General features: G+C 49.7%; 1 protein-coding gene across 10 annotated transcripts in view; it reads left to right on the top strand.

Annotated features, from left to right (window-relative positions):
• FGFR1 (fibroblast growth factor receptor 1) overlaps positions 1-24,057 on the top strand; it is a 76,755-nt gene that overhangs the window by 35,271 nt on the left and 17,427 nt on the right. For 2 of the 10 annotated variants that reach the window (XR_005660007.1, XM_029066418.2), the window contains exons 3-18: positions 2,126-2,392; positions 4,484-4,573; positions 5,245-5,417; positions 6,607-6,730; positions 7,690-7,880; positions 9,937-10,081; positions 12,070-12,272; positions 13,209-13,354; positions 13,660-13,781; positions 14,637-14,747; positions 16,064-16,254; positions 16,890-17,012; positions 17,196-17,266; positions 17,577-17,714; positions 17,864-17,969; positions 21,495-21,668. Coding sequence is in view for 9 of the 10 variants with exons in the window: in XM_029066418.2 (XP_028922251.1) it covers positions 2,126-2,392; positions 4,484-4,573; positions 5,245-5,417; positions 6,607-6,730; positions 7,690-7,880; positions 9,937-10,081; positions 12,070-12,272; positions 13,209-13,354; positions 13,660-13,781; positions 14,637-14,747; positions 16,064-16,254; positions 16,890-17,012; positions 17,196-17,266; positions 17,577-17,714; positions 17,864-17,969; positions 21,495-21,668 (2,375 nt within the window). In the remaining variant the exon portion in view is untranslated. Of the gene's footprint in view, positions 1-2,125; positions 2,393-4,483; positions 4,574-5,244; positions 5,418-6,606; positions 6,731-7,689; positions 7,881-9,936; positions 10,082-12,069; positions 12,273-13,208; positions 13,355-13,659; positions 13,782-14,636; positions 14,748-16,063; positions 16,255-16,889; positions 17,013-17,195; positions 17,267-17,576; positions 17,715-17,863; positions 17,970-18,300; positions 20,656-21,494; positions 21,669-24,057 lie in introns of those variants that run through there. The other 8 variants (XM_029066421.2, XM_029066417.2, XM_029066422.2 and 5 more) reach the window with 8 other exon arrangements.

The raw sequence follows: 24,057 nt of genomic DNA, 5'->3' as shown, positions 1-24,057 counted from the left end.
TAACTTTTTGCTTTATCCTAAAAATATCACAAACTTCTAAAATGGGAAAAAAAATTTTTAAAAAGCCTCACACAAACCTACTTTAAGTCAGTAGCATGGGCTATTTATTTACTTTGGTATACACTCTAGGGCAGGGCCAGGTCGGGTAAGGGAGGTCACTGTAAGTGTAGTTGTATCATTCTGTGTTACTGTCAGGTTCTTGAAATAGCCATTTTGCTGCTAAATTTTTGTTTCTACTTCTCAACACAGGAAAATCAAGTTTTAAGGTGTATAATTTTAATTTACAAAGGAAGAAAGAAAAGGTGTAGTTACTGAAAAAATGCAGACAGCTCAACACAGAACCCTGATAATACTGGGCAATCATGGAATGCGGGATCCTGTTTCGTATATATCCACATCTCTTAGTTGTCTTTGAATAAGTGTTCCTTCTTGACCACTGAAAGAAGAACAGGCCAATTTGGTCCCATGACATTATTTCCTGGAATTTTAGTGTATTCCTCAGTGTTCTTTTCAGCTTGATGTACCTATGATAACCCAATCTCTTATTTACTTAGTGTTTACTCTGGGCAAAGCACTGTCCTAAGTGCTTGGGAGAGTACAATAGAGGTAGTAGGCATAAACCCCACCCTCAAGGCGTTTACAGTCTAGTGGCGGGGTGGGGAGGAGAAAGACACTAAAATGAATTAAAGATGGGGGATAGATTAAATTCTTCACTGTTTCCCCACACCTTTATTCTATCTGCATGTCTACCCAGTTATGAGAAGATGGGAGGCGTATCGAGGAAACAGATTTAGGCTTTTCCCCCATATTCATTGCTAGAAACAAGTAATGTTGGTATTTGTGAAGCGCTTACTATGTGCCGAGCACTGTTCTAAGCGCTGGGGTAGACACAAGGGAATCAGTTTGTCCCACGTGGGGCTCACAGTCTTAATCCCCATTTTACAGATGAGGTAACTGAGTGGCACTGAGAGTGATGATCAGCAGTGGAGGATGCCTATGGGACCAGCGTCCTAAAGGGAAATGATGGTATTTTTCTTCCCCTTCATTTTGAGTGGCCATAACGCTATCAGAACTCAGCTTAATTCACATAAGTCATGCTTAGTTCTTGGCATGTGAATTCCTGTTTGGGCAGGGCCAGAATAGCTGCTATTGGATAGCTCAGGAGCCTGTGGGAAGTGAGTCCTGTTGTTTGGAGCCCCGGAGTAGGTTACTTGAACCTTGGCTCCTATGACCGGGCCTCGGCTGTGCCGCCTGGGACCGAAGGTGGGGGGATGGGGGAACAGTGGGGGAGCGTAATGGGGTGAGCCTTGAGTGGTGGGATGAGGAGAAAGGACCTTTGTATTTCAGCAGCCTACTGCTGCCAGAGCCAGCTTGGGTTTGGTGGCAGCTGTCGGTCTCTGTTCTTAATAGTCAGAAGCTCTGAATCCTTTGGCCCCAGCACCTGTTAGCTGGAGGTTCTCCTAAGCTGACCTCTCCTGGGGCTGTCACTCCCAAACAAGTGTCTTTGGGAGAGTGGCGGCCCCTCCGACCCCCACAAAGCCCTTGTGAATTGCTTTTGCCTATTATTCCCCTGGCCAGGAAAGCCTCCTGCTCCCCAGGTTGGCAGGGATTGCCCTGAGCGGCAGGATGTGTTCAGCTGCCTGAGAAGAAAGAGGGGCAAAGGAAAGGGAACTTGGGCTTTTCCTCCGACAAGAAGTAGCTGCTCTTGAACTGCAGCTGGTGGATGTGGGGAGAGGGCAACCCGAAGGCCCAGGCAGGGGACACTGATGTCAGGGTGAGGTGCTGAGGGAGGGCTCGGGGAGGTGCCCTTTTCCTACAGAACAGAAGGAGATGAAATCTGTGAAACGCTTAATGCTATTGCAGCTGCTTCCTAACTTCTTCCTCCCTCTTCCTGTTCCCTCAGAGTTGTCTGGATGGTGGTGTTGGGGAAAGGGGTCCTTGCTAGCCCCCGTTGATCCCCATGGTCAGGAGTTCCCTTTCTCCCAGCTGCCGAACAGGGCAAGGTGTGCTCTGGGTACCCCGGATCAGAGCAGCCGGAGTAACGCCCTGTGTCTCTCCTTCCTTCCTTCTCTCTTCCCGGTCTTTCCCTCCCTTGGCCTTCCCCTGTCTCTGCGGGTGGTCCCAGCCCTGCCCTGGGGAGCCCCCGTGGAAGTGGAGTCCTCATTGGCCCACCCTGGCGATCTGCTGCAGCTGCGCTGCCGGCTGCGGGACGATGTGCAGAGCATCAACTGGCTGCGGGACGGGGTGCAGCTGGCGGAGAGCAACCGCACCCGCATCACTGGGGAGGAGGTGGAGGTGCGGGATGCCGTGCCCTCCGACTCTGGCCTCTACGCCTGCGTGACCAACAGCCCCTCCGGCAGCGACATCACCTACTTCTCCGTCAACGTCTCAGGTTGGTAGCGCCATCCCCCTCTTCCTCCCACTATGCCGCCCCCACTTTGCTGCACAGCCGCTGCCCACTAACCATGCTGTCTGCCCGCCGCCTGGTTTAATAATGGTATTTGATAAGCGCTTACTATGTTCCAGGCACTGTACTAAGCGCTGGGGTAGATACGAGCAAATCGAGTTGGACATGGTCCCTGTCCCACGTGGGGGCTCACAGTCTCGATCCCCATTTTACAGTTGAGGTCACTGAGGTGCAGAGAAGTGACTTGCCCAAGGTCACACAGCAGTCGAGTGGCATAGCTAGGATTAGAACCCATGACCATCTGACTCCTAGGCCTGGGCTCTATCCACTATGCCACTCTATGAGGGATGGCCTGTTGGTGAGAACTTCAACTGGAGATCCTGAGGCCCCGGCAAAACCTTCCCCCCACGCCACCCAAGAGAGTCCTGTTGTCTCTGTAGTTGAACAGTAACTGCAGTTCTGAGTTCTCTCCCATTTTCAGGAGGTGAAATGCCCTCCACGGTGCCAGTTTGTGCCCAACCAGCTGACATGAAGCCACTGTCTACGCCAACCATCCAGGATGCCCAGCACAATGGCTATAAGTCAGAGTCATCATGTGCCCTCTTCAGTAGTGTGTCTACCCCACAGCCAGCCGGGAGCCGGGACATGGGCCAATTCGTGTCTTCTGCACCTCTATCCTGTGGGCTGCTTTCCACACCCTCTTCCCCATTCACTTTCAAGTTTCCCCAGGGCTGTGGTAGAGCTCCCCAAGCTTGGGCCAGGAGTCAAATTCTGCCCCGAGATTTCCCTTGGGCTTTGCACCGTGACTCAGGTGTGGAGTTGGAGTTCCTATACAACTCAGGAAGAGGCATTCCCAACCCCACTCAGGGCATGCAGCTATTTAGGGGCCCTGATCCTGAGTCGGGGCTCCGAGCCCCCAGATCCTTTCTCCTTCCCCATTACCCAACAGTGCCAGCAAGGACCAGAAAGAGATTTGATCTGACTCATAACAGTGCACACTGGAGGTTCTTTGGATTGAGGATGGCAGGACTGTCTTCCTGCTTTCTGCTCCTCCTTGGGCAAAAATTTGTTTTTTGTTTTCACTGGTATTTGTTAAGCGCTTATATGTGCCAGGCACTGTACTAAGCACTGGGGAAGATGCAAGGTCTTCAGGTTGGACACAATCCATGTGTCATTTGGGATTCACAGTCTTAATCTCCATTTTACAGATGAGGTAACTGAGGACCAGAGTAGTGACTTGCCCAAACTCACACAGCAGACGGACGAGTAACAGAGTCAGGATTAGAACCCATGGCCTTCTGACTCCCAGGCCTGTGCTCTATCCACTAGGCAATGCTGGTTCTCACTTTTGGTTAATTCTTGGTTGAGAAGTAGCCACACAAATAGGGAGGTTAGAGTGGGTTGCCTCGCTTTGGGAGTTAGGAGGAGTGAGAGAAGAGGAAGAACCATTTGGAAGCCCCTGTTAGGGCAGCTGGAGAGACGGTGTCCTCCTTAAAGTGGGTCTGAATGGTGGAACAGATCAACAGTGTTATCAAGGTACCCCTGAAGCAGGATTATTCCAATACCAAACAGTGCAAAGGTGGAAATACCATCATTATCATTATTATTTTGAAAGGATCCAGTACCAGGTGATGCTTTAGTACCAATTGCATCTATGAAGATCAAGAGTAACTATAGTTTGTGTTAATAACCGAGATGTGGGGTGGGGAGCAAGCTAGTCAAAGGGGAAAAGAGGCAAATGAAAAGTGCCCAGGCTATGCCTTTGGGCCTCCCTGTTCTGTCAGCATAATATTACTAAGTCTCCAAAGCCAGGCTGGGCAGTGGGTCATGGCATTATTTAAGTGAAAACTTAAATAGCGAGAAGCAATGCCAGGGAAGAACCTGGTTGGCACCGATGAAGTTAAGTGGCTTTCAGGATGAGTTTTTGTGTAGCTCTGGAGAGAGGGTGGGGCAGGGGAGGCCTCCAACTTGGGCATAGTGGGGACTGGGTACCAGAACTGGTGCTGGGCACGCAGAACCTTACGGGGGGGTCCCTTGTTATCAGAAGCGACCCTATCCTCCCCACCCCTCTCACAGATGCCCTCCCATCGGCTGAGGATGACGACGACGATGATGATTCCTCTTCCGAAGAGAAGGAGACGGACAACACCAAACCAAACCGTACGCGTGAGACACTATTTCCTTCTGACTATTTTCCCCTTGTAACGGATCGGGTTGTGGCCATAGCCCTTAGAGGAAGGATTGGTGGGCATTCTCCTAAAGATAGCCTGGGTTAGTTCAAGGTTCAGCGCAGTGGCTGTTGGGGGAGGTAGGGGGAAGCTGGAGGATTTTCTGTCCTGAGGCAGCAGTTCTTTAAATGCTTAGTCCATCCCAGAAATTTGCGCTGTTGAAGAGAAGCATGCCAGCCCCCATCTCCCACCTATTTTCCTTGAAAGTGTCATTTTTAGCAGAGGTGCCTGTGACAGAGGCCCCAGTCTGAAATGGCATCAGAAGCACCTTTGCCCGGTGTGTCCATGCAGGAAAAGGGCCAAGAACAAAGGCGAACACCCTCTCCAGGAGCAATATTCTCGTGGTGGCTCTCGGGGCCCAGACTCCATTTAAAGAATCATTGCCCCTAAGAAAGGACATCCTGGGGATGTGGCAGACAGTGTAGAGTGGAGAGGAGACCAAAAAGATGTAGTTTTTTGAGAGAACAGCTCACTGTGCTGGGTAGAGGGGGCAGGCGTCAGCCACCGAGAACATAAGGGCCCAGTTGGCTGGATCATCTCTGAGGTACATTAGCACCAGCCCACATCCCGTATTTCTCAGTCCCGCTGACCTTTGTCTCCTTCTGGTAGCTGTGGCTCCCTATTGGACATCTCCAGAAAAGATGGAGAAGAAGCTGCACGCGGTGCCGGCAGCCAAGACGGTGAAGTTCAAGTGTCCTTCAAGCGGCACCCCCAGTCCTACACTGCGTTGGCTGAAAAATGGCAAAGAGTTCAAACCCGACCACCGGATCGGGGGTTATAAGGTGTGGGGAACAGGGAAGTGGGGAAGCAAGACCAGGGGAAAATGGGGAGGAGGAATAAAGGTATATTAGGTGAAGAGAAGGAGTAGAAGGAAGATATGAGCGGACAGGAGTGAGCTGGTATTTCTCTTCATGGAACCCTTTCCCATTTCCCCAGGCACCCAGCCCCCAGAGCAGAGGGAAGGGGACAGGAGGATAATGATAGCACTCTCTCTTCTTCCCAGCTTCCTATGGGAAAATACCTCCTGACCGGATGGATGCACTCCCCCGCCAGTCTTTGTTCTACTTCATACCTTCTCCATCTAGCTACACTTGGACTCTCATCCCTCCTTACATTCTCTCTAAGAAAATTCTCCAAGGAAATATACTAGCAGGAATAAAAATCATCAATACATGAAACCAAAGAAAGTAAAAGACAACAAAAACTGTAACTCCATTCTGTCTTATAAATGATACCTTGAATTCACATAATGCTTTTATTTTTCCACAGCACTTTTACATCAATTAACTCACAACATGCCTATGAGGTAGGGAGAAGCAGGTGCTATTATCCTTATTTTACAGGCGAGGAAATGAGGCACAGAGCTATTAACTAGCGTGCCTGGATGTCAGAGCTGGAACTAAAACCCAGTCTCCTGTCTCCCTGAGCCCAGTTCTATCCAGTAGACTGTGATGCTATCCTTACATATTTGTTTTGGGTGTGTTTTTAGGATATAAGTATACAGAAGGGGGAGGTAGGGTTTTTCTTTTTCAAGTTTCATTTCTGAAGAGGTTGCATTTTGAGATTGGGGGGTGGGGACAGAACTTTTCACCAGGGACACTGAGCCAAGCGTAGGGGACAAGCTAAATCCCTCAGTGCCTAAAGTTAGCCCTTTGGGTAGGTGACATTAGAACAGAGCTTGTGCTTGAGCTCCCTGTGATGGTCTCCTTAGTGGATGAGGTATCAGGGGATGGTAAACTCTAGTTGAAGCTCCTTACTCTTTTTCCTACTCTATGGAGAACACTGTGCCCAGGGGGCACTGTGTCTTATAAATGCCACCTGCCTGGAGGGATGCAGATGGGCAGAAGGCATCAGTCTGGGAAGGACTGTTTTTCCTTTCCCCTTTAGCTGGACATCCAAAACAGGGGAAAATGAGGACCACTAAGGACACCAGCCCCTCTTCAATCCACCTGGTAACCTTTCTTCTCTCAGGTCCGTTATGCCACCTGGAGCATCATCATGGACTCGGTGGTGCCATCTGATAAGGGCAACTACACCTGTATTGTGGAGAACAAGTATGGCAGTATCAACCACACTTATCAACTGGACGTTGTGGGTAAGGACAGCAGTGAAGATGATAAGAATCAGGGGGAATAGGCTTTTAAAAGAAAGTCTTCCCCAGTTGGAAACCTAGAAAGGAGAAATGCGAGAAGGCAGGGGGCAGGGTGACTTAAAGAACAACCTTTAACTCCCTCAAAGGAATAATATTCAGGGTGAGGTGGGGCAACTAGTCTCGCAAAATAGGAATGGGAGAAGGTGACCTTAAATTGCATTTGGAAGAATTTCTTGAGTACAAGGGTCTTAGCATTAGAATGTATTCCCTCAAATAGGTTGTGGAATCCTTAAAAAAAGGGTAGGCATGACTTAGGGGATGGGAAGAAGGACTTTTCAAAATTCCTTCTAGCCCAACTGATGAAACAGAATAGGGTGCAATGGGGAATTGAGCTTGGAGCAGAGCTGGGTAGAAGGATTGGAAACTTGTGACCACCAGGAATCTTATACTGGGGTCTCTGGACTTTGTCCAGAAACATTGTCTATTGACCTCCATCTCTAGACGATAAGCTTCTTGTGAGCAGGAAACATGTCTACTAACTAACTTAGTGATATTGAACTCTCCCAAGGGCTTAGCAAAATGCTCTGCATACAGTTAATGCTCAATAAATGCAATTGATCGATTCACTAATAGAGACGCATCTACAGCACACCTCTGAAACCATTTCCTTGAGTGTACAGTGGCCTCAAGGATGTGTTAGCCCCATCAGACGGGTTTCCTTCTGAATTCTGTAAGCAATTAGGTCAATTCCAAAGATTGGGAATTTGTGGGGAGCCCAAGTAATCTATTACCCATTGAAGAGGGACCTCCCCACCCTAGATCCCAAGGTTAGGGGCAGAACCAGTCACTCTCTGGACACCAAAACTCTGGACTTCTAGAGGTGGTGTTTCCAAGTACACCCAGTCTCCACCCAGGCAGCAGCAAGGTATGATCTCTCCCTGGTTCTCCTCTCTCTTGCACAGAACGGTCACCTCACCGGCCCATCCTGCAGGCTGGACTACCTGCCAACAAGACAGTGGCTCTGGGCAGCAACGTGGAGTTTGTATGCAAAGTGTACAGTGACCCACAGCCCCACATCCAATGGCTGAAGCACATCGAGGTGAATGGGAGCAAGATTGGCCCAGACAACCTACCTTACGTCCAGATCCTGAAGGTAAAGTTGGGCCACAAGCCTGCAGACTTTGGCGATGGTCCCTGATGCCTAGGGAGGAGATTAGGATTGCCCTAGATGGGGCCAAGAGAGCCTTCCTTTGGAATTTAAGGCTGCAAGGGAAGAGGTGGAGGTATAAGGTGGGATGGTCTTTGGAAAGTGCTTTGAGATCTGCAGTATAGTGGAGCAATATCATAAAATGATTTCTCTGAAGCTCTGCCAACCAATTTCTCTGAGAGAGGCAGGTCTAGCCTTGGGCAGAACTTAAGACACAGCTCCTCTCTACTCCCTTCCAAGATCACTGGGTGTTTGGGATTGGGGGTCAGAGACAGGTAGGCTCACTAGACAAGCTGTGTGACTTTGGGCAAGTCACTTAAATTCTCTTGTGCCTCAGTTACCTCATCTGTGAAATAATCTGTATCCATCCTGATTATCTTGCATGGCCCAGTGCTTAATACAGTTCCTAACACGTAGTAGGTACTTAATAAAAACCATAAAAAAGGGGGCCACAATACAAGTGGACTATTAGATTTTGCTGCAGTATGAAATCCTATTCTTCCAGGGACATCAGCTCCTTTCTCCCTGCTCCTGGTTTCAGTTTGCTCCCTGCCCCCATCCCCCAAATCAGGAAGAATGTTATTTATGTCCCACCCTGATGGAGCCTTCAGGTAATTCCCCACGAAGCAGCCAGATGTTTGTAAAACGCGTTCCATTGTCTCCGAATGGAGCCACTAGCACAGTCTAGTCTTTTCCATAGCCATGTCCAGTTGATCAGACACAGCCGGTCTCTAGTAAGGCTGTGAGAATTGTTGGAGGGCAGCATCCTCCTCAAAACCCCAGAAGAAGGTGTGTGACTTAAGACAAAATAGAGAATGTGCTTGTCCGAAGTAATGAGTTTGGCGGGGGTGGAAATTTCAGTCAGATTCTCTCAACCTTTCAGAACTTCGATTTCATTTCCCAAAACAGAACATTAACAACAACAAAAAAAATCCCCCAACTCCCTGTGTAAATTCACCTCTTTTCCGTTCCCTGGGCCTGCCTGTCCCAAAAGCCACAAGGGAACTGAACCCTGCAGAGTCCAAGTGTCCACCCCGTTGACTGGTCTGTCGTTGGTTTGTTCCAGCATTCGGGGATTAATAGCTCGGATGCGGAGGTGCTGACCCTGTTCAATGTGACAGAGGCCCAGAGCGGGGAGTATGTGTGTAAGGTTTCCAATTATATTGGTGAAGCTAACCAGTCTGCGTGGCTCACTGTCACCAGACCTGTGGCAAAAGGTAACTGGGAGATGGGGTCCGATGCTGGGGGTTTGGCTTAGACCCTCAGCCGGTTGGCCAGGAGGGGAAACCGGCGCCAATCTCTCCCTGTTTCCTGCTGTTTCTGGTGCCCAAAGCCATGGAAAAATACCTGGCCTGGGAGGGCCAGTTTGGTTTGCTGCTCTGTTGTCCCCGTCCAGCCTCTCCCTTCCCTGCCCACTGTGTGTCCCCTGCTCTGCCTCCCTTGTGTACTGTCCTGCGGCAATAGTGAGCCTACAGGCCCAGCTCCTGGGGCTAGACAGTCTCTCTCCTTTTTCTCTCTCTCTCTCTCTCTTTCTCCCTACCCCTTACTCCCCAACCTCCCTCTTTCTCTCGTCCACTAGCTCTGTGTGAGTCTAGCAGCCTCCCTCCTTCCCTCACCTGTGTCAGCAGCCTCCCTCCTTCCCTCAAGTGTCTCCCCTCCCTTCCGCCTCCTCATGAAACCAAACGAGCCCCCTGCCTGCCAGTCCCATTTCTCCATGCCGCCCATTGCCAGCATGCTTGGATGGGCCGGGGGGCCAGTGTCTGGTGAAGGGTTTAACCAGCCGTCTTCTCCTCAGGTCTGCCGGAGTTCTCCTTCAGGGTCTCTGTCTTCTTTCTCTAACAGGTCTCGCTGCTGCCCGGGGTTTTATTTTGCCAAATGAGATGCTGGGGAGCATTTTCCTCCTTTCCTCTGTCTTCTCTCCTCCCTTCTCTTCTCTGTCCTCGATTGTCCTGGAGGTCTCATGTCCTGTGCTTGTCCGTTTTGCTTCCGTTGTCTCTTCTAGACGGCCGGAGTTAATACCACCGACAAGGAGATGGAAGTGCTGCACTTAAGGAATGTCTCCTTTGAGGATGCGGGGGAGTATACATGCTTGGCGGGTAACTCTATCGGGATCTCCCATCACTCTGCATGGTTGACCGTTCTGGAAGGTATATACTGTACTTCTCCTCTCGCTGTCCCGCCCCTACCTCGGGCACGGGGGGAGCATGCATTGCAAGGCCAGGAGGAGCCCGGTGTCCACGGAGAGGGAGAAGAGGGATGGGGGAGGCTCAGGTCCGGCAGGCGAGCCCTTCCTCTCCGCTCTGCCTTTGTTTGGTCCCTCCCACCCCTGCTCCTGCTCCAGCTCCCAGCCTGGGGGAGAATTCAGTACTATGCTGCCCAGGCACCTGTTTTGGCAGGTGGGTGGGGCCTCCCATCCACGTTCTGCATCTGGTTCTCCCTTTTGGCCATAGCAATGCATGCACTGGGTCTGGATTTAACCTGCAGCCGGGCTCTCCTCCAGGGCAAGCTCCTTACCTCTCCTGCTCAACGCTTCTTCATTTACACCCCAGGGACTAGAAGCCCACACAGTTCCCTATTTCCCCCAGGATGTCCTGCACGTCCTGGGGAAGAAGCCTTTCCTCCCACCTCCCCTCACTCCCACAACCCATCTTGCTGTAATGCTCCTGCTTTTCAGAGAAGGGGGAAAAGAAGTTAATCAAATTCCTCGGGTAGCAGGCAGCTAAGACAATTAAGACAGTGAGGTGGAGGGGGCTCAAGGAATCTCCTCTTGCCTCCTCCCCTTTCAGAAACTGGTAAAGAGCAACCATTTCTGGGCAACTTAAATCAGGGCCCGTTTCCAATGGCTGCCTTACGTTGAGCCTGGTGGTTGTCCCAAGAACCCCATTTAGCCTCCATTGCGGCAGCTAGGCCCAGTCTGGGCGTAGGGCAGGAGAGGAAGGAGTCTGTTCAGGGTGGTAGGGTGTCATACACTGGGGATGGAGCCGGTTGCCTCTGCCTTTTGGAATCTTTTGCATGTGGCTCCTGGAGTCTGCTCTGCTGTTGTTGCTCCTTTCTTTTTTTTTCTCCGCCCTTCCTGCCCCACAGTGCCGACAAGGACTGATAACACTCTGCCAGGAGCAGAGAAGAGTTCTGTTTTTGCCACAGTCTCGGTCCCTGTCCTGTGTGTAATTCCCATGTCTTTCCTGCTGTCTTTGTTTCTTGACACAGGGAAAAACCAGAAACTCTTCTCCCCGTTATCAGCCTCGCTATCTCCTTGTCGGCTGCAGGAGGCTCTGTTCCCGGGCTCTGACTCGTTGAACTGAGGCTGGGGTCATATATCTGTCTCTTGGGGCAAGGGAGTTTGGCTTTGTGGCTCGCTGTTAGGGATGAGGGAGTGGGAGGTGGGTGGGTGAGGGGGGCCATGGGTGGATAGAGTAACGGGCTCAGAGGGACCTCTTTGGGCTTGACTGGGGATTGTCCCATAGAAGTCTTGCATGTATGAGAAAGTAAGCCTTCCTGGCAGAACCATTTCCAAGGTAAATAAACTGAACTACAGTAGCTGGGGGAGCTGGGATGGGATATGATGGCAGGTGGGGTGGAGGGGATGGGGCTCTTTATATTTCTCTCTCCCATCAGACACACTTAGGAGGTTGAGGGCTGGGAGGTTGGGTCCCAGAAAGCTTGATGGAGTCTTTTTCCTAAAACAGTCTGAGTTTTAAAAAAAAAGATGTGTGTTTTAGTGGGTGTTCAATGTAGGTGAGGGGGATATTATCAGGGCCTGGCTAGTTTTACACCTTAGAGGGCCACACCTAGTTGGGAAGGCTGTGCAAGCTAAACAGGACAGGTTGACTTTCTTGAAGACCTGAGACAGCCAGTGAGTCGCTAGAATTCCCCTGCTCCAGGGCGTCACAGCTCTGTTCATTCTGAAGTGGTGTTTTCAGGATTACTCAGGGCTAAGACGTCACCCCCACGATGTCTGGCTGGCTCCATCCAGCTCCCTAAATCTCTAGGGAGGCTTTGAGTCCTAGGAAGAAGCTTTTGGGGGAAGAGAGGGAAGGGTCCCTTTTATTCTCACGGAGGTTGGATGTTAAGGTTTGGCCTCCCCAACCTGGGGCTTCATCCACATGCTTTCTGACACTTGTTCACACTGCCTCAGCCCTGGAGGAGCGACCGGCGGTGATGACCTCCCCTCTGTACCTGGAGATCATCATCTACTGCACAGGGGCCTTCCTCATCTCCTGCATGGTGGGGACCGTCATAGTTTATAAGATGAAGAGCGGCACTAAGAAGAGCGACTTCCACAGCCAGATGGCTGTACACAAGTTGGCCAAGAGTATTCCCCTGCGTAGACAGGTAACAGAAAGTAGATGGGGGGTTCACAAAGTCCATCCACCCACCCTCCCCCATTCTTCCTCCTCCATCTTCCCCAAGTCCCTGGCCTTGCTTGCTTTCTCCCCTCTTTCCTGCCTGGGACTCTTCCAAACTAGCCCTGGTAGTGCAGTACCAAGTATGTTCTCCTGCTCTCACTGCCCCAGCCAGAGCTCTGGTTCTCCTATCCCAGACTGCCTCGCCCATTCACTTGACCAAACTGGGAATTACAGATATGTGGCTCATGATCGTAACCTTGCTCACAGGTTGGGATGCTCAGAGGTGGGTGGGCTGGGGGTTGGGGGGGGGAGGGAAGGCGAGTTGAGGGTGAGAGAGAGTGGGGGGAAGGGAGAGAGAGAGAGAGACTGAGAAAGAGAGAAAGTAAACCCCACTGCACGGGACCAGTCAGATGGGAAGGGGAAGCTGGGAGAGAGTATGGGTTGGACCTAGGAGAGTCTCTTTCCATTTGCCCCTGTCTTCTCTGTCCTTCTTCCTACCCTTTCTCTCTCTCTCCCCAACCTCCTTTCCTTCCACCATCTCCAACCTCCCTCACCGTTCTCTTCAGCTGAAGTAGGACAGTTGGATGTGTGGGCTGGGGGAAAATAGTGGAGAGGGGTTAGAAAGGTCATGAACCCTGTGGCTCAGGCAAAGAGGTTAGTTGCTGTGAAGGCCCTGAGCATGCTGCTTTGAGACAAAGGCAAAGGTACCCTTGGGTGAATATCTGGGTCTGGAACCCAGTGGTGCTATGTATCTTATTAAGTCTTTTAAGAGTGGAGGAGCTCTGGGAAGGGGGACCTTTAATCCGTGGGCAGGGGTTGGCTTAGCCCCGTGGACCATCACCATGGCATTCTAAAGTCCCGCTGAGATAGGTGGGAGGAGTTTTTCCCCTTTCTCCCGCTGGAATGGTGACCCCACTCTCCCCGGCAGGTGTCGGCTGACTCCAGCACCTCCATGAACTCGGGGGTTCTGCTGGTGCGGCCCTCACGCCTCTCCTCCAGTGGAACCCCGATGCTGGCTGGGGTCTCGGAGTATGAGCTGCCTGAGGATCCCCGCTGGGAACTGCCCCGGGACAGGTAGGTCTCCGACCCCAGGGCTCTGGCAAAGGTGGGAGTTTGTAGGTGCCAGCACAGGTTGGGGGGTGGGCAGGAGCCCTACCAAAATGGATTCCCCCAACTCACTGGAGGTCTCCATATCCCCGGGACCTTCTTCCCCTGCCTCTTCTCCCTGCCCTCTCGTGGCTTCAGCCCCCCATCCCCACCCCTGATGCCACTTTTGGTTGAGTTGGACTTTCTGCCTCCTGCTTCTATTACCCTGGGCCGGATGAAATTCTGGCCCAATCTCCTGACCCATCTCATCCCATTCTCTATCCTTCCAACAGGTTGGTGCTAGGCAAACCTTTAGGTGAGGGCTGCTTCGGACAGGTGGTACTGGCGGAGGCCATTGGCCTGGACAAAGACAAGCCCAACCGGGTGACCAAGGTGGCGGTCAAGATGCTGAAATGTAAGTGATATATTGGGCCTCTAATGGCAGAAGGCCCCCTTCCTTTCTCCCCCACCACCCCCCCTCTTAATTTTCTTGTATGTGCAGCATGTAGGCCCCAGGGCAAGAGGAAAGTCCCATTTGGGATTTCTTTGTGGCTCTAGTTCAATTAACATCAAGAAGAGGCATGGCCTACTGAATAGAGATGGGCCTGGGTGTCAGAAGGACCTGGGGTCTAATCCTGGCTCCACCACTTCTGTGTTGTGTGACTTTGGGCAACTCATTTCACTTCTCTGGGCCTCAGTTACCTCACTGTAAAATGGGGATTAAGACTGTGAACCCCATGTGGGACATGGACTGTGTCCAATCTGATTAGCTTGTATCTATCCCAGTGCTTAGTAAAGTGCCTGGTTCACAGCAAGCATTTAACAAATGCCATAAAAATAAATAAATAAACCCTGCCTAGTGATCCCCAAGGCTCTGTTTTCTCCAGCAGAGAAACTCATACATTTTCCTTATAACCAGCTCTAAGGTCCCATCCTCTTGTCTGTCCATGCCCCATCCCATCTCCTCTAGACACTCCCCACAAAGGAATGTCTTGGTATATGAAGCAGGAGAGTGGAGAAGATAGGTATGCTCCCAAGGATGAGAGAGACTCAATCAGTGATATTTACTGAGAATTTAGTGCTTACTGTGTGCAGAACATTGTGCTAAGTACTTTGGGGAGTATAGTAGAGTTGGTGAGACATGGTCCCTGCCCTCAGGGAACTCACAATCTAATGGGAAACTTTCCTGCCTCCAAGTTTCCAGGCCCTTTGCCTCCACTCTGCTGCTACAGCAGAGTAAGAGAAGCTTATCCTTCATTTGTGCCCACAGCAGATGCAACAGAAAAGGACCTGTCAGATCTGATCTCTGAAATGGAGATGATGAAGATGATTGGGAAGCACAAGAACATTATCAATCTGCTGGGGGCCTGCACACAGGATGGTAAGAGCGGATGAGAGAAATCTGAGCAGGAGGGAGGAGAAGGGAATGCCCACAAGAGTCTATTAGAATGGGTTTAGAGAAGTCAAATTCAGTTCAAGGGCAATGTTGGCAAGCCCTTAATTGCTTCAAAGCAGAATCCTTTGGGAGGCCCTGGTACCTATAGGAGGTGAGCTAGACTGTATGTTTCTGCCCAAGCTACCAACAGCCACATTTAGTGTTACTGAAGCATGTCTGGGACTGAATTTGCAGAGAGAGAAAGTGCAATTCTCTTTGTGGGAGTGTATATGTTTTCGGAGAGTGGTAAGGTTGCACTCCTTTAAGAATTTGGATCCCTTTGGTAGCTTAAGTGGTTACTAGCCTAGAGAAGCATCATGGCCTAGTGGAAGAACATGGTTCTGAGAGTTAGAGATCCTGGGTTCCTTACCCCTTGTCTGCTGTGTAACCTAGGACAAGTCACTTCCCTTCTCTGTGCCTCATTTCCCTCATCTGCAAAATGGGGACTCAATACCTGTTCCTCCTTCCTACGTAGATTATGAACCCTCTGAGGGACCTGATTATATTGTATCTACCCCAGCATTTAGTATAGAGCTAGTCACATAGTAAGCACTTAAATGCCACAGTTATTTCTATTTTAATGTGGAAGGGTGACAGCCTTGTTCCCTTTCCTGTTTTGAAAGAGAGAAGCCCCATTAGAGTTGTAACTATCTCGGATTGGGGCACGTTGTTGCCTTGGGGGATCGTCTCTGTTTTTTTAGAGAAGCAGCCTGGACTGGTGGAGCAAGCAAAACCCTGGGAGTCAGGGGACCTGGGTTCTAATCCTGGATCAGCCACTTCCCCACTGTGACCTTAACTTCTCTGGACTCCAGTTTCCTCATCTTACAGATGCAGATAAAATACCTAGTCTCCCTATTACTTGGGTACTGTGAGCCCCATATGGGACAAGAAACTGTGGCTGACCTGATTATTCTGTGCCTATCCCAGGTCTCAGTGCAGTTCTTGGCACATATTAAGTCCTGAAGAAATACCACATTACAAATACCACAATAATAATACTGTTATTATCAATCTCATTCCCAAATCCTTCCATGGTGAGGTTGTTCATCACTGAAAATCAGAATGGGGCAATCTGAGTACCATCTATTCATTCAATCATATTTATTGAGCACTTACTATGTGCAGAGCACAGTACTAAGCGCTTGGGAGAGCACTATACAACAATAAACAGACAACATTCCCTGCCTAAAATGAGCTGACAGTCAAGTGGGCATGATGCCTGCCTCCTTCCCCACTGGCACATTCTCTTTTGTGTCCTCCAGGCCCGCTTTATGTCATCGTGGAATATGCATCTAAGGGCAACCTTCGTGAGTACCTCCAGGCCCGGCGGCCCCCTGGATTAGAATACTGTTACAACCCCAGCCATGCCCCTGAGGAGCAACTTTCCTCCAAGGATCTGGTCTCTTGTGCCTACCAGGTGGCCCGGGGCATGGAATATCTTGCCTCTAAAAAGGTAAGGGACCTGGGAAACAAAGGGCAGCTGGAAGGCTAAGGTGGATGGGTTTCGGGGGAAATGGATTTTCGGGTATGTGGGAATTAGAAGTGTGTTGGGAGGAATGGTAAGGATAAAACATGATATGTGTGGATCAGTGAATTCATTGAATTTCTGTAGCCAGGTAGGGCGGGGCTAGAAAGGCTTTGGGAAGTTAGTGAATCCTGAGAGCTGGGAATGAGGGGGGAAGGGCCTGATCTGAGAGGAGGAGGAGGCAGAAAAGGAGGCTGAGGGAAGGCATCCAAGACGATAATTCCACATATGAGGGTGTGGAAGCTAAGGACAGTGAAGGGAGTGTGAGGCTTGTACACATCTGTAATTTATTTATATTAACGTCTGTGACCCTCTCTAAACAGAAAGCTTGTTGTGGGCAGGAATTGTGTCTGCTTATTGTTAGATCGTACTCTCCCAAGCTCCTAACACAGTGCTCTGCACACAGCGCTCAATAAATATGCTTGAATAAGTGAATAAAAGGTGTTTTGGTTGAAGTAGAGAGTATGAGCCCAAGAGTAGAAAGAGACACAATAGCAATTAAGACAGAGGAGAGACCTTTATGGCAGAGGACCTCAAAACCTCCTTCCTCTCTCCTTTTTCAGTGCATACACCGGGACCTGGCAGCCCGGAATGTCCTTGTGACCGAGGACAATGTGATGAAGATCGCAGATTTTGGCCTGGCTCGGGATATCCATCACATCGACTACTACAAAAAGACCACCAATGTGAGTGAGGCAAGATGCGCCCATCCCATCTCTCGTTCTCTCCACCTGACAGTTTGTTCCCGTTCCCTCAGATTCTCTTGCTTCTGCATGACGACTGGTAGCATGAGCATGCCAGTCTCTATCTCTACTGCCTCCCAAGTGTCCTTGACACCGGTGTCTCCTCTTTTATTCTGCTACATATAGGGACGGCTGCCTGTGAAATGGATGGCCCCTGAGGCCTTGTTTGACCGGATCTACACACACCAGAGTGATGTGTGAGTTGCAGGGAGGAGGCAGCTTATGGGTGGTTTGGGGGGCAATGGGGAGGGAGACAAAAGGGGATCATGCTGGGGAGGGTCCTCTGCACTCTTATAAATCGCATAAGAGACACGCCAAAAGGGCCTTCCTTCCTGGAAAGTTACAACCCCTTCATGGGAGAGAAGTGGGGGGTAAACCAGGCCACTGTAGCTGAGTGTTGGCTGGACTGGAAAGCTGCTTTGGGGAAGGTCAGATCAAGATGGGCTTCCTTGGATTGGCCATAATGGTGGGCCCAAGGAGATCCTGTAGCTCTGGGCCTCCCCACAGATGGTCTTTCGGGGTACTGCTGTGGGAAATCTTCACCTTGGGCGGCTCTCCCTACCCCGGCGTTCCTGTGGAGGAACTCTTCAAGCTGCTGAAGGAGGGTCATCGCATGGACAAACCTAGCAACTGCACCAATGACCTGTGAGTTGAGAGGCCTTATAGCAGTGGGTCTGAGGGAGTAGTCATGTGGGAGGGGGTGGGGGGAGCATGACATTCTGGAAGGGTGGGAAAAACCAGGATGACAACCATCTCTTCCCCCTCCTTTCTCCACCTCACCATCCTTGCTCCAGGTACATGATGATGAGGGATTGCTGGCATGCGGTGCCTTCTCAGCGACCCACCTTCAAGCAGCTGGTGGAGGACCTAGACCGTATTGTGGCCTTGACCTCCAACCAGGTAAGGTCACCTCTTCTGGGCTGCATCAAAGTCTGTGTAATCCTGGGAGATTGCATGCTTTCAGGTTTGGGACTTCCTCCACCATTTCATCTTTGATGTTCATTTCTTCCTTCCTTTCTTCCTTTCCCTTTCTCGCCCTTCTTCCTCTCTCCCTCCCCTTGGATCCAACCCATCCTCTGTCCCATCCTTTACCCCAGCCTATCCTGTCCCACCTATGCGATGGCCTGGATTCTGTCCAGGGCCCAGAATTTGCTCTCTGCTTCGGGGGTACGGGTATAGGAACTGCTTCCCCTTTCCCTCGTTCAGTGACCCTTCCCCCTACCCCTTACAGGAGTACCTGGATCTCTCAGTGCCCCTGGACCAGTATTCGCCCGGCTTCCCGGACACTCGCAGTTCTACCTGCTCCTCGGGGGAGGATTCTGTCTTCTCCCACGACCCACTGCCCGAGGAGCCCTGCCTGCCCCGCCACCCAGCCCAGCTTGCTAATGGGGGACTCAAGAGGCGCTGACCTCCAAACTCCAGACTGTCATTCTTTGACTCTTTCTCGTTGGGTTCATTCCCCCTTCTTTTCCCCTCCCTTCTGAAAGGAGCTGGCTGTTTGCACCATGGCTGCCTGAAGGCTTCCCTACGGGCTGACTTACCCCATACTCTCAGCCTGCTTATGGGAGGGTTGGGGTTGGGGGGGTGGGGAGATGCTTTCAGTTGGTCACTTCACACCCCTGCCCCACCAACACCACCACCCACCCCCGCCAAGACCTCGGACCGGGACCACCCTCTGCCACCTGAATCCGGCCCGGGGGTGGGTATAGAAGTGGGGGGCTGAGCTGCCATCCATCTTTTTATTTTAAGTTACAAGGCTCTGCTGCCACATGTTGGGGTCTTGTCCTCAGGGCCGCCACATGGGGACGGTAGTTCTTTGGGCCCAGGGTGAAGAAGGTCTGTGCTTCAGGAGGATGGCACCTGTAGCTTGTTAATTCCAATACTAATTTGCTTTGCTGACCAAATACCTGGTATCAGAGGATTAGGAGAAGGCCATGACCAGTGTTATGGCCCTGGGGCCCAGCCCCATCCTGGGGGCTCTGTACATAGCTATGAAGAAAACACAAAGTGTATAAAATCTGAGTATATATTTACATGTCTTTTTAAAAAGGTTGTTACCAGAGATATACCCATCGGGTAGGGCACTCCTAGTGGCTGGGAGAAATTAATTGCTATATATTAAAAAAAAAAGAAGAAAAAAAAGAAAAGTTTTAAAAAAAATTCATATATTTTTTGCTATTTTTGCTGTTTTATTTTTTTAAATTATGTTCTAAACCTATTTTCAGTTTAGGTCCCTCAATAAAAATTGCTGCTGCTTCAGTTCATATGGGCTGTATGAAAAGGGAGAGAGAAAAGAAAATGAGGGAGTAACAGAAAGAAAGAAAAAAAAAAGCCAAAACTCCAGGCCCATGTTCATGTGTAAAGTTTCTGTGCCTTCCTGATTTGCCTCCTCAATCCCACTAGAATTCAAATTCTAATCTACCCTATTTCCTTCCCCTTTGCTGGGTGGTGGGGCAGCCCCCCAAACAGGAAAACCTTTCTTTTAATCTTCGCCTACCGAGAATTCCCGGAGGCTTACGGGGGGCTTTTTCCAACAACAGTTGAGGGGAGCCCAAGGGACTCCATGGTCAGAGTTGTGTGTGGCTCCCAAAAGAATGTATTCGTTTGTGGGCTCCATTTCCAACACATGGGATCATGTGGGCTCCCCTGAGCAGAGACATCTGGATGCAGGACAGGAACCCCCTGCCCGAGCGCAGCGGAGCTGGGCACGAGGCCAAGGCCAGAGCAGCCCTGAACAGCGGATTGCTTCCTCAGAGGAAGTTGTTGGAGGCAGCACTTGGAACATGACGCCTGGGGCAGGGAATCGGCTTGGAGAGAAAAGGGGTCAGTGCCTGAGCAATAGCCAAGCTGAGGGAGAGGGGAGCTGACTGATTTGCTTGAGGAAAGGCTCTGTGATGGGCCTTTCTTGGAAGCCCTGGGTAAAACTGCAGTCCCAGGGACAGCGCTAGGGAAGGGAGAGGGAGAGAGAGAGAGAGTGTGTGTGTGTGTGTGTGTGTGTTGTGTGTAAAAGGGATACATAGACCCAATTTTTATCATGACAGGTTGGCCCTGTAATTCTTCCACACTATCCCTCCACTCCTCCCTGATATTTATTATCTAAGGTAACTCAGCACACTTTTTCCTATGTCACCTCCTATTTTCCAAAGTATGTGCAGACCGATTCGATTATGGAAACATCCCAGGACACTGGCTTCTAATGGTTCTCTTTGCAGCACTGCACCTCCAACTCCTTCCCCCCACCCCGTTTTGGGACATTGCCTTTGCTTATGTGGACGTTTGTGTTCTCCTGACATCTGCTGGCCAATTTCTCACTCCACAGTGTTCAGCGTCTCTCCTGTTTCTCCCCCATCGCTCCGGCTTCTTTGTAAGCTGCACTCTACCACTGCCGCAGGATCACTTGTGAACTCTAATGCAAAATAAAGAATCACCCATATCTGATTTTTCAGGGGCGAAAGGGACTGGTTGTGTTTACAGTTCCTCTCTAAGATGGTCATCTTGCTCTTGTATCAAGGTTTATATACGTCACTACTAGATTGTCTCTTACAGCACAGTGGTTCTCTGAAAATTTGAACTCATTTTCCCCCTTTGAAATTGCACGTGTGTTTTTTTGGAAAGCATATTTTGGGTGTAGGGGGTGGGGAGTGGGGGAGGAAGGTTAACAGGAGCACATTTTTTTACCAGCCTAGAAAGCAGGATGTGTGGTCTAGTGGAAAGTGTACAGGCCTAGGAGTCAGGGGATCTGGGTTCTAATTATGCCTCTTTCACTTGTCTCTGGGAGGTCTTGGGAAGTCACTTAATTTCTGTGCCTCAGTTACCTCAGTTGTGAAAAAGGGTTTCAATATCAGTTTTACTGCCCTCTTTGACTGTGAGCCCGGTGTGGGCCCAGTGTGGTACAGGGACTGTGTCCAATCTGTTTACCTTGTATTTACCCCAGCTCTTAGTACAGTACTTGGCACACAGTGCTTAATCATTATTATTAGAGCTTTTATTGATCCTGGATTGGCTGTATAACCCAGGAAGTCACTTCTCTTATTTCCCCAATTATAAAATGCTAATTCTGGCCTTGACCCTACCTCCTGGAAACTCTGTTTGAAGAGATGAGATAAAGTTTGTGAAGCCCTTCGTGTTCCTTGAAGAAAGAAAGGGGGCAGGAAACGCAAAATCACCTAGGTTTTCCTCTAATAGAGCTGTCAACTCTGAAAGTGAAATTGAGCGTGTAGGAAATGAAATGGTAACAAAACTGTGATCAGATTGAGTCTGCTGGGATGTGGAACTCAGTTTATCTAATGAAGGTATTAAACTGAAAGAGAAGCCTGTCAAGAGTACTGAATGGGGTTAGTCTGTTGAGGGTTAAAAGATTTGAGTTGTCCAGTCACAGAAGCATTAATCAATACTGCACTGGGTCTCTTTGGTCTCTTTTAATAGCCACAACACATGGATCATTTGTCCCTTGGTACTGCTAATGTAAAATATCGATCTCAGGAAAAGAGGGTCCAGCCTCCAATGAAGCAAGAAGTCAATCTTGTCAATGGTAATGAAGTTGTGACTATCAACTACCACTGGATGGAGTCTGGAAAGCTGAAGTCTTATTTGCATTAGGTAAATTGCCATCTCTTTGAGTTTACATTTGGAATGCATTACATCAACTGTATCGGAGGCAAAGGGGAGAGCTATGTAGCCTTGGGCTTTAGCTAGCCACAAGCATTCTCTAGTTAAGCTCATCTTTATGAATAATATAGTAGAAGATCATTGTTGTGTTAGGCACAGATAAAACAGAAATAAAGGCACCCAGAAACAGGTCCTAAAGTGTCAACCTAACAGCTGGCATGAGCTCCGCTCTTTTGAACTGGCCCTGAAGAAAAGGGTAATGGGTGAGAAAGCAACTAAACCCAGGAAAATACTGGGGAAGAGCTCTTCATCAATCAAGAGTATTTATTCAATCAGTAGTGTTTATGTGACCACTGCACTAAGCACTTGGGAGAGGACAATACAACAGAACTAGCGGACATATTCACTGCCCACACTGAGCTTACAGTTTAGAGGGGAGACATTAATATAAGTAAATCATTGTATATCATTTACAGCTATGTAAAGAAGTGCTTTATGATTAAGCAAGGGGCAAATATCAAATGCCCAATGGTCACAGATCCAAGTGCATAGATAACACAGATGGGAGAGGGGGTTGGGGGAAAGAGGGCTTAATTGGGGAAGGCCTCTTGGAGGAGAAGTGATTTTAATAAGGCTTTGAAGGGGAGTGGTGATCTGGTGTATATAGAGCAGGAAGGGAGTTCCAGTCTAGGGGGAGGATATGGGAAAGGGGTCAAAGGTGAGATAGATGATCAGGGCACAGTGAGTAAGCTATTAGAGGAGGGAAGTGTGCGGGTTAGGAGGTAGGAGATCAGAGAGGAGGTAGGATGGGGCAAGCAGACAAAGAGCTTTAGGTCCACGGTAAGGAGTTTCTGTTTAATGTGGAGCTGGAAATGTAGATATTGGAGGTTTTTGAGAATTGAAGAGACAGATGGAATTTTTTAGATTATCCATGTAGCAGAGTGAAGAGTGAACTGGAGTGGGGAGATACAGGAGGCAGGGAGGTCAGCAAGAAGGCAGATGCAGGAATTAGGATAAGTGCTTGGATCAGCATCGTAGCATTTTGGTTGGAGAGGAAAGGGTGGATTTTGGGAACGTTGTGAAGGTATTTAGCATCTCTATGCAGAGCACTGTACTGAGCCTTGGGAGGGTAAAAGACAAATAAGGAGCTAACCAGTTTACAATTTGGCAAGAATCATATGGGTCAGAATAAAAGCAACCCAATTGATGTGGACTTTGGGTTTCAAGATGAAGTATAGCTGGGCTCCTTAATGCATGAACAATTTTCTGCATAACATCCACAGCCTTCACTGAGGGGTGACTATTTGCAAACCAAGTTTCCAGGTGCCTGGGAACATACAACAAAAGGCACAGCCCTTGTTCTCAAAGCTTTTAATCTAATGGGTTATATGTGTTTTTTCCAATGGGTCAAGGACAACTGTGAATTAAAAAAAAAAAAATTAGGCAAACATGGTAACACTGTCTAGAAATGAGCATAGGTTCAGTGGTGGTTTGAGCAAGGTTTCAACTGGGCTCGAATCCCACAGACTACCCTGGGCTCAGATAATCAGCCTGTACTGGGCTCTATGCTTGAAGGAGGAGGTTCACTCCTCTGTCTTAAAAAAAACTTGATGTTCTTTCTTCAGGAGGTAAGCTCATTAGTTGGAGGCTTTCCTCTATTCTGCAACCCTAGATCATTGAGAGTGGAGATCGAGCCAGGCCGTGACTGAGAATGTACAACTACAGTCCCTTGTAAATTAGATTGCTTTTTTTCCTCTTCAATCTCAGGACTGTTTGCAACATCAAATGGGATAAAAGCCAGGGGTGAAAGTAAAAATATTTTCTCTAACTGGACTGCTGCCATGGAGAGAGGGAGGTGTGTTGGGAGGGGGTGGTAAATGGGACAGGGTTGGGGGGGGTCAACCTGCTGCTGGGGGGGGGGGGCCTGGATTGCCCCAAGTTCTCCACTCAGAATGGGTGGGTGTACAGCCCTTGAAGAAGACACACATTCAACTCAAGGCCTCAGGAACAGTAAAAATGAGGGAAATGGGCCTGCAGCTGCTGGTGACCAAAGGGCTGGGACTTCTGCCTGCAAAATAATTTTCATGTTGGGGCAGCCACTCCAGGACTTTCTCTTTTATGGGAACCAAGTTCTGGCCCGTTCTGGTTTACTTCCACCCCTGGCAGGGGCCTGTCTTGCAGCTGAGGCCCCAGCCGTAGCATGGACAGACAGGCCCACTGGTAGATGAGTAGAGTGGAAAGAGCACGGGCTTTGGAGTCAGAGGTCATGAGTTCGAATCCCAGCTCTGCCACTTGTCTGCTGTGTGACCTTGGGCAAGTCACTTCACTTCTCTGTGCCTCAGTTACCTCATCTGTAAAATGGGGATGAAGACTGTGAGCC

Source organism: Ornithorhynchus anatinus, chromosome 5 (genome assembly GCF_004115215.2).
Source record: "Ornithorhynchus anatinus isolate Pmale09 chromosome 5, mOrnAna1.pri.v4, whole genome shotgun sequence".
NCBI classification, from domain to species: domain Eukaryota; kingdom Metazoa; phylum Chordata; class Mammalia; order Monotremata; family Ornithorhynchidae; genus Ornithorhynchus; species Ornithorhynchus anatinus.
The sequence above is the reverse complement of the archived record's forward strand: the minus strand, read 5'-3'. Positions and strand labels throughout refer to the sequence as shown.